We start from the raw sequence: 10,352 nt of genomic DNA, 5'->3' as shown, positions 1-10,352 counted from the left end.
GGAGCGCTCCCCTCCAGCGAGCCCCAGCGAGGGTCGCCCGCTCCACGCCGAGACTCCACGCTGCGCCCGCCGCTGAAGCCCCGGGCGCGTCTCCGGGAAAGGCCGCGTCGATCCTTGGTGTTAGGCCACGGGGGAGGTGACCTGGAAAAAGTCGCCTCTCCATGGAGGAGGCGACCGAAGCGGTTTCCCCCTCACCCCCCCACACCCCCCCCCCCCCACACAAAACACACGAAGAAACACAAAATACACACTTTAAAACATACTAAAAAATAAAAAAAAGCTGGAAAAACTGACGCGCTGCTGACATGGCTGCACACAGAGAAATAAAGTTGACTTGACTATCCTTAGATCAGATGAGATCAGATGCATATTATAAGCATCCTTGTGGTGCTCAATGACTATGACGCAATTCTGAAAGAGCATGCAGATATTCTTCATTCTCATGATCCATCTCCAAGGCCTTTTCAAAGTATTCAATAGCCTTGGACTTGTTCCCATCCATCTTATACATTAACCCTCTCACACCAAGAGCTCTGCTGTCATGTGGAGCAGAGCAAAGTATTTTATCTGCCCACTTCTCCAATTTTTCCTTACACTTTTTCCGATCTTTTGAATCATATTCAATCTTCACCCCTTTCAGAAATAGGCTGATGGCACTTGATTCCGATCCTTTCTGATACAGTTCAAATAACCCAGCCCGTAAACACATCCGCTGTATGGTTTCTGGACGGATGTCCTCCAATTTCATCAGATTATTGTAGATCTCCTCTGCCTTAGAATACTCTCCACGTATTATGCAAATATCTGCAAAGTCCAGCATTGGTCTAATAGCTGACCTTGGACGGCACTCAGAGGCTTTTCCAAAGTGATATTTACATAGACTGATCAACTCAGTTTGCTGCTGAGTTGCGGGTCTGCGAGGATTTCTATCACCAAGCTTGTTCAGTTCAATTTTACAACATATTCCAATTTGGTGGTGTATGAAACACGAGTGTGGAGTTAATTCTAACGCTTGCTTCAATAGAATGATTGCTTTCTCCACTGCTCCTTCCTCTCTGTAAAAGTTTGCAGAATAGCGAAGCACATATGGATCCTTACTGCGCTTCTGCAATGCTTGCTCAACTAATTTATTTGCTCCTTCACTTTTACTGAATCCTTGCAATTTTAAGGCCAGCAGCACCATGGCCATTGAATCATCTGGATCTAGCTCCAGTACACGCCGCAGATACTTCACTGACTGACTACATTCATGACTCTCTGGGGTTCCAGAAAATTCTTCCAGACGAAACAGAACAGTTGCTTTGCCCATGATCCACACCGTGTTATTGGGATCTTCCTCCAGAGCTTTCTCAAAACATTTCATAGCCTCCTTATAGTATGGAGCAGCAGAACTCAACAATGACCATCCCTTCTCCCCATACACTTCAGGGATCATTGCTGTATAGCGAGGACCATCAGTGAGCGGTTTACAGATCATCTCCAGCTTGTCGAGGTAGGACTGGGCCTTGGCCAGTTGTCCCATGTGGTAATGCACCCAGGCATAGTTTCCATAGGTGATGATGCTGTTTCTTTCAAATGCATCTTTGTGGTTCTCCCTCAGAATCTTTTCAGCTTCCTTTAAGTTTTGAATAGCTTCCACACTGTTGCCTTGCAGGCAGTTTACAAAAGCGAGTTGGTTGTAGGATGCGGCTTGATATTTATCTGCAAAGATTATGGCATCTTGTAATCTGTACACCATATCATCCAAGTCAATGGTCTCCTTCTGTGGGCCCCACGTGAAGTGACACTGAAGCTGATCGAGCTTCTCTTTCAACAAATCTTCCATTCTGCTGCTGCAAGAGAAGAAAATTCATCAAATTCCATGCCAGACCACGTGAAGTAGGTCTGTCCCTCAATCTCACAAATATAGTGCATTCAGAAAGTATTCGGACCCCTTCACTTTTTCCACATTTTGTTACGTTACAGCCTTATTATAAATGATTAAATTATTGTTTTTTACCATCAATCTTCACACAAAACCCCGTAGTAAATAAGCGAAAACAGGTGTTTAGAAATGTTTGCAAAGTAATTAAAAAGAAATGACTGAAATATCACATTTACATAAGTATTCAGACCCTTTACTTAGTGCATTGTTGAGGCAGCGTTGGCTGCGATTACAGCCTTCATGTCTGCTTGGGTATGACGCTACAAGCTTGGCACACTTGTATTTGGGTAAATTTTACTATTCTTCTCTGCAGATCCTATCAAGCTCTCTCAGGGGCATCAATGCACAGCTATTTTCAGGTCCCTCCAGAGATGTTAGATCGGGTTCAAATCCGTGCTCTGGCTGGGCCACTCAAGGACTTTCACAGACGTGTCATGAAACCACTCCTGCGTTGTCTTGGCTGTGTGCTTAGAGTTGTTGTCCTGGCGGATGGTGAACCTCCGACCCAGTCTCAGGTCCAGAACGCTCTGGGTTATCATCAAGGATCTCTCGGTACTTTGCTCCGTTCATCTTTCCCTCGATCTTGACCTGTTTCTCAGTTCCTGCCGCTAAAAACCATCCCCACAGCGTGATGCTGCCACCACCATGCTTCAACATAGGTAAGGTATTGTCCATGTGATGAGCGGTGCCTGGTTTCCTCCAGACGTGACGCTTGGCATTCAGGCCAAAGCATTCAAACCTGGTTTCATCAGACCAGAGAATCTTGTTTCTCATACATTTTGGCAAATTCCAAGCGGGCTGTCATGTGCCTTTTACTGAGGAGTGGCTTTCGTCTGGCCACTCTACCATAAAGGCCTGATCGGTGGAGTGCTGCTGATATAGTTGTCCTTCTGGTAAGTTCTCCCATCTCCACAGAGGAACTCTGGAGCTCTGTCACAGTGACCATTGGGTTCTTGGTCACCTCCCTGACCAAGGCCCTTCTCATCCGATTGCGCAGTTTGGTCCGGGCGGCCAGCTCTATGAAGAGTCCTGGTGGTTCCAAAGTTCTTCCATTTACGAATGACGGAGGCCACTGTGCTCTCCGGGACCTGCAATGCTGCAGAAATTGTTTTATAGCGCAGAGGATCATTGGGACAGAGCTACCAGCCTTGGAGGGCATCTACCACACACGGTGCCTCAGGAAGGCCCTCAGCATCCATAAAGACTCATCACACCCCTGTAACGGTTTGTTCGAACTACTTCCCTCTGGCAGACATTACAAGGTCTTCTACGCCCGAACCTCCAGACTCAGAAACAGATTTATTCCAAGAGCTATAGCGGCTCTGAACCGGCCCTGCTGGGTGCCCCCCACCCCCCCTGGACTGTCTCCCTCGGATGGCCACGACACACAGCTTATTTATTTATTTTACTTTTATTTTACATCTGTTGGAGCTGCATACTAAATCTCGTTGCACTGACGTGCAATGACAATAAAAGATATTATTATTATTATTATTATTATTTTTATACTCTTCCCCAGATCTGTGTCTCGACACAATCTGGTCTCGGAGGTCTATGGACAATTCATTTGTCTTTATGGCTTGGGTTTTGCTTTGACATGCACTGTCAACTGCGGGACCTTATATAGACAGGTGTGTGCCTTTCCAAATCATGTCCAATCAATTCAATTTACCACTGGTGGACTCCAATCAAGTTGTAGAAACATCTCAAGCATAATGAATGGAAACAAGATGAACCTAAACTCAATTATGAGTGTCATAGCAAAGGGTCTGAATCCTTATGTAAATGTGATATTACAGTTATTTATTTTTAATTACTTTGCAAAAAATTCTAAACACCTGTTTTTGCTTTTTTATTACGGGGTATTGTGTGTAGATTGATGACAAGAAAAATAATTTAACCCATTTTAAATTAAGGCTGTAACGTAACAAAATGTGGAAAAAGTGAAGGGGTCTGAATACTTTCTGAATGCACTGTAGTCAGCACATTAGACAAGCTGCATTTGATTATTTTCTAATGGAATTGAAGCAGTCTCCAGGCAATACTGGGATGGTGTGTTGCCTCCCTGATGCTAGAGTCAATGATGACTGGGAGAGAACATTGGATATTCTGAGAGGGGAGGGTAAGTCCCCAGTGTTGATTGTCCATGTTGATGGCAATGACTTATTTCAGAAGGGAGATGAGGTCCTGCAATTTTGGCAGTTGGGTTGTAGGTTAAGTGTAGGACCTCCAGGTTGTCCAGGATCCCCCTCTCACCATATAGCCATGCCGTAGTGTTGGACATTTCCATCCTGGGGAAAAGGTTCTGTCTACACCATCCATGTTGTAACCTCAAATTGCTACCCATGCCACATGCTAATCCTGCCTCAATCATTGTGATTGAGGCAGTGCAGCGTAGGTTCACAAGATTGATCCCTGGGATGGCGGGACTGTCATATGAGGATAAATTGAAAAGACTAGGCTTGTATTCATTGGAGTTTAGAAGGATGAGGGGGTTCTTATAGAAACATATAAAATTATAAAAGGACAGGAGAAGCTAGATGCAGGAAAAATGTTCCCAATGTTGGACCAGTCCAGAACCAGGGCTACAGTCTTAGAATAAAGGGGAGGTCATTTAAGACTGATGTGAGAAAAAACGTTTTCACCCTGAGAGTTGTGAATTTGTCGAATTCCCTGCCACAGAGGGCAGTGGAGGCCCTGCGCGGCCGTACGCCTCAAGCGACCACGTTTGGTCGCACTAGACACATGCAATTGCATGCTGGTGGGATAGGCCCTTTAGATAGAGCACTAGGGGCTAGTGGAATCAAGGGATATCGGGAGAAGGCAGGCACGGGTTATTGATAGGGGACGATCAGCCATGATCACAATGAATGGAGGTGCTGGCTCAAAGTGCTGAATGGCCTCCTCCTGCACCTATTTTCTATGTTTCTTTGTTTCTAATGAGGCAAGAAATAGAAAGATAGTACAGTTCAATACATGGCTAAGGGGCTTGTGCAGGAGGGAGTGCGTCAGTGAGTTTATTGTCATGTGTCCCTGATAGGACAATGAAATTCTAGCTTTGCTTCAGCACAACAGAACATAGTAGGCATTTACTACAAAAACAGATCAGTGTGTCCATATGCCATAATATAAATATATACACACATGAATAAATTAACTGATAAAGTGCAAATAACAGGTTATTAATAATCAGAGTTTTGTCCGAGCTAGGTTTAATAGCCTGATGGCTGTGGGGAAGTAGCTATTCCTGAACCTGGTTGTTGCAGTCTTCAGGATCCTGTACCTTCTACCTGAAGGTAGCGGGGAGATGAGTGTCTGGCCAGCATGGTGTGGGTCATTGATGATACTGCCAGCCTTTTTGAGGCAGCGACTGCGATAAATCCCCTCGATGGAAGGAAGGTCAGAGCCGATGATGGACTGGGCAGTGTTTATTACTTTTTGTAATCTTTTCCTCTCCAGGGCGCTCAAGTTGCCGAACCAAGCCATGATGCCACCGGTCAGCATGCTCTCTACTGTGCACCTGTAGAAGTCAGAGAGAGTCCTCCTTGACAAGCCGACTCTCAGGAATCTTCTCAGGAAGTAGAGGCGCCGATTAGCTTTCTTGTTAATTGCATTAGTGTTCTCGGACCTGGAAAGATCTTCAGAGATGTGCACGCCCAGGAATTTGAAGCTCTTGACCCTTTCAACCATCGACCCATTGATATAAACAGGGCTGTGGGTCCCCATCCTACTCCTTCCAAAGTCCACAATCAGTTCCTTGGTTTTGCTGGTGTTAAGGGCCAGGTTATTGTACTGGCACCATATGGACAGTTGCTCGATCTCTCTTCTACATTCTGACATCCCCATCAGTGATACGTCCCACAATAGTGGTGTCGTCAGCGAACTTGACGATGGAGTTCGTTCTGTGACCGGCTATGCAGTCATGAGTATAGAGTGAGTACAGCAGGGGGCTCAGCACACAGCCTTGAGGAGCTCCCATGCTGATATTTATCATTGGGCTCCCTTTAAGGGTGGGTGAGACCCATACAAGAAGGATTAGTTTCTCCTGAACTGGTAGGAACCCAATATCTCATAGGAAATTATTCTAGTGTTACTCGATGGAATTTAAACTAGAGTTTCGGTGAGGTGGGAAATGGAGCAGCAGGTCAGCAAGTGGAGAGACTAAAGGGAAGATGGAGGCTATGAAAAGTTAGTCCCAAAGAAAGGACAATCAGGGACAGGTTAATGAACATGGTGAAGCTGAGGGGCTGAGCTGCGTTTATTTCAATGCAAGCAGTATTTTCGAAATAGACATTGAACTTAGAGCCTGTATCAGTCTGCAGCCCGTATAGAACGGTGATGTTGTGATCATTACAACTTTATAGACGCTTGGTTGTGAAAGGGACAGGGCTGGCAGTTTAATGCTTCAAGGTTTTGATGTTTCAGACATGATAGAGAGGGAGGTAAAGGAGGTGGAGGAGATGCACTACTAATAAGGTAGAATGTCACAGCTGTACACAGGAGAATACATCCACTGAGGAAATGTGGTTGAGGTAAACAATAAGGAAGGTGCTCTTGAAAAGGTGGCGCAGTCATCTTTCTTACAGTTTGGTTTTCTTCCCAACCAATTGTTCAAGCGCTTTTGATTGCAACATGCGCCTTAATTTAGTTCAACAAAGAAACTGACAAGTTACTAAAGAAGTAGTTACTATGATGGGATTGTACTATAGCAGGGCTGGGGAACCTTTTCATGGTGGAAGGCCGCATTAAGTTAGCTGTAATCTAATAAGGCCACATGCACCATACTTCAGATCAGATATAATTCAAAACGTACATCATTTTGTTAAAATAGCCCTCATGACTTACTAATGTTTTAATTGTGGCCGTCTGTCGGGAGGACTATTTTGTTGAATCTTCTTTTACTCGTTGGTATTTTAAATACGTTTATTTTAAGATTAAAATTAAAATAATAAAAGACGAACAAAACATATTAATAAAAAGAAAAGGATTTGTTCTACACAATTTGGATTCATTCAAAAGGCCGAACTTAATGGCCTATGAAGGCCGCATGTGGCCTTAAGGCTGCAGGTTCCCCACCCCTGTACTATAGGCATCCTGATCTGTAGAGGAACAGATTTGTAGATATATAATACAAAGGTTTAAAAGCAACGTTGTTGTCATAGTGGGTGGCTTTAACTTCCCCAACATTGACTGCTGCTAACAGTGCAAGAGTAACTGCAACAGTACATCCTTCCTGTATCGGGGGAACCAGAATTGCATGCAGTACTACAAATGTAGCTTCACCAAAGTCCCATAGAGCCCAGGGTACACAAAAATGCTGGAGAAACTCAGCGGGTGCAGCAGCATCAATGGAGCGAAGGAAATAATTAACGGTTCGGGCCAAAACCCTTCTTTAGACTGATGGGGGGTGGGGGGGTGCGAGGAGAAGAAATGAAAATGGAGGAGAAGGAGGTGCCCGAGGGCTGAGGGAGAGATAGGAAGGGGAGGAGACAGCAAGGGCTTCCAAAATTGGGAGAATTCAATGTTCATGCCTCCAGGATGCAGGCTCCCCAAGTGGAATATGAGGTGCTGTTACTCCCATTTCATGTGGTGCTCGCTCTGGCCATGGAGGAGACCCAGGAGAGAGAGGTCGGATAATGAATGGGAGGGGGAGTTGAAGTGCTGAGCCACTGGGTAGAGCCCATCTGGCTTCCCGCTACTCTTTGCTATGTTATGCACCTTTTCTTTTTTTTTTTTCCATCCCTAACTTCCCTTGTCAACCACGGTTGCCTCTTACTCCCCTTAGAATCTTTCTTCCTCTTTTGAATGAAATGATCCTGCATCTTCTGGATTATGCCCAGAAATTCCTGCCATTGCTGTTTCACCATCATTCCTTCTAGGATCCTTTTCCAGTCGACCTTGGCCAGCTCCTCTCTCATGCCTTCATAGTCCCCTTTGTTCAACTGCACCACTGAATCTTCTGATTTAACCTTCTCCCTCTCAAATTCCAGATTAAAACATCATATTATGCTCACCACCTCCTTGCGGTTCCTTTACCTTGAGTTCCCTTATTAAATCTGGCTCATTAGACAATACTGAATCCAGAATTGCCTTCTCTCTGGTAGGCTCCAGTACAAGCTGTTCTAAGAATCCATCTCAGAGGCACTCGACAAACTCCCTTTCTTGAGGTCCTGAACCAACCTGATTTTCCCCGTCTACCTGCATTCCTATTTCATTTGGCCATACTCTCTTTTCCCTTCATGAGCTTTCCGCCCCGTTAATTCTGGGGTCTTTTTTTAACTTTCCCTATACTCTCTTTCCCTTTGACTCCATCCTTGCATTTCAAATTTGTCTCCGCCCCCCTCCCACACTATTTAGTTTAAACCCACCCGTGTAGCAGTGGCAAACCTGCCTGCTGGCATAGATTCAGAATGAAAGATAAGAGGCTTAGAGAGAGCTCAAGAAGGAATTAGTTACTGAGGAGGATAGTTTAAATCTAAACCCAGCGCCTGAGTGCGTGTTGAGACAGGAACAATGTTTAAGATGTATCTCGTCGAGCACTGCATCACCAAGCCACAGAAGAATCGTCGGACGGCCGAACCAACCCAGAACTCGTTAGACGTGGAACCGCCGGAGGCTCGGTCACTGGACAGTCCATCAGACGGCAGAAGAGCCGAAACCGGGCGCATTCAGCGGGCGGCTGGACTCGCTTGGAGGTCCTTGGACGCGGAACCGCCCGATAGCTCATCGGATGTGGAATACTGGGATGGAGTTGCTGGAGACATTGGGCGTGGAGACCAAGGGCCGGTAGGAAGGTGAACCGGGTTAATGTCTCCAGTGCCTCGAAGGTAGGCTGCAGGATGTTGCCCCCGGGACATAAGATGTCTGGCGAGGAGATGAGAGGGACGACGGTTTGCGGGCCGAGCCGGTCGTGGGCGACGGAGGGGATCGGGGGTCGCTCCGGTAGATCGAGCACACGGGAATCCAGACGGTGAACTCAATGAAATGGCATCACACATGATGGCACCGGCATTGTATGCAAAATGAATTTCACTATGTACTGATTATTTGCATTTGTGACAATAAATATCCATTGAACTGGTATCAAATAGGATTAGTGTAGATGGTGGATCAAAAAGCCCACTTTTGTCTATAGAACACATATGTAACCACAATGACAGAGAAACTATGACACATACAAGTAGTCTGAATAACAACAAACAGTTGTTTTCTGAAGTTTGGCTGTAATTTTGCCAGATAGGAGATAAGATGTTGTTCTAATAGTGCAAATTCACCAGCTTGAAATAACTTTCTTTCTGGATCTTATAGAAACAAATAAAATTATAAGATTGGACAAGCTAGATGCAGGAATAATGTTCCCAATGTTGGCCGAGTCCAGAACCAGGGGCCACGGAAGGGGTGGCCATTTAGGACTGTGGTGAGAAAAAAGTTCTCTCCCGGAGAGTTGTGAATTTGTGGAATTCTCTGCCGCAGAGGGCAGTGGAGGTCAAATCACTGTATGGATTTAAGAGAGAGTTAGATAGAGCTCTAGGGGTTGATGGAATCAAGGGATATGGGGAGAAGGCAGGCACTGTTGATTGGGGATGATCAGCCATGATCACAATGAATGGCAGTGCTGGCTCGAAGGGCTGAATGGCCTCCTCCTGCACCTATTTTCTATGTTTCTACACGTTACACGTTAACCTACATTTAATGATGTATCTCTGAACATACAGTACCAACTACATGTATCAAATGTAAGGTAACGCATTACACATACAAACCAACAATGATTAACACATCAACTTAATACAGAAGGAATTACAGTGTTCCCTACCTCATGGTGTTCATTAGATACAAAGCTCTTTGACTTTCTGTTCACAGCTTTAGCTGCACTTTAACTGTTGAGTCGATTGAGAAGGTGCTGCAGGCAATGATTTCCTCACTCAGCCTTTTCCTGATGCTGGATAGAAACTCAACCTCGAAAGTGAAGGTAAACAAAAATGCTGGAGAAACTCAGCGGGTGCGGCAGCATATATGCAGCGAAAGAAATAGGCGACGTTTCGGGCCGAAACCGGTCTCCAGACTAGCTTTTGCAAGAAAGTGAAGGTAGCTTTTGCAAGAAATGACAGCAATGAAATTGCAGTGTGTCTGTGGTGGAACTGCCTGGATCCAATACAAGCCCAGATCAGGATAGCAACAGAATCACTGCATTTGTCACACCCGGCCTGATAGGGTAATCTTTTCTCTGCCTGTTTATCACGTCTGTCAGTTATCACCAGTCGCCTTTGACTCTTTGTGCCCAACGGAAAATAACATGTTTATCTCTTTGCCATCAAATGAAAGAAGGGATATCACCCCAGGAGGCCACATGAATGACAAGGGTGCCAGGCAAAATATTCGTGAACATTAGGAAGCGAGGCAAACAAATGTATGTACAGCCTCCAAG

General features: G+C 45.3%; 1 protein-coding gene across 2 annotated transcripts; it reads right to left on the bottom strand.

Moving 5' to 3' along the window:
- Positions 1–363: 363 nt before the first annotated feature.
- Positions 364–9,960, bottom strand: LOC116980975 (interferon-induced protein with tetratricopeptide repeats 1-like). Of its 2 annotated transcripts, none has more exons than XM_033033544.1 (2): positions 9,741–9,960; positions 364–1,829 (listed from the first exon to the last, which is right to left on the bottom strand). In XM_033033544.1, exons 1-2 carry the CDS (start codon positions 9,752–9,754, stop codon positions 392–394), a joined length of 1,452 nt encoding a protein of 483 aa, XP_032889435.1. In that variant the 5' UTR covers positions 9,755–9,960; the 3' UTR covers positions 364–391. The 2 variants fall into 2 exon arrangements, with proteins under 2 accessions (XP_032889435.1, XP_032889434.1); XM_033033543.1 differs by having other exon boundaries at positions 364–1,832; positions 9,741–9,954.
- Between the last annotated feature and the right edge of the window lie 392 nt (positions 9,961–10,352).

Source organism: Amblyraja radiata, chromosome 15 (genome assembly GCF_010909765.2).
Source record: "Amblyraja radiata isolate CabotCenter1 chromosome 15, sAmbRad1.1.pri, whole genome shotgun sequence".
Taxonomy (NCBI): Eukaryota; Metazoa; Chordata; class Chondrichthyes; order Rajiformes; family Rajidae; genus Amblyraja; species Amblyraja radiata.
This window is presented reverse-complemented; position numbering and strand designations above follow the sequence as displayed.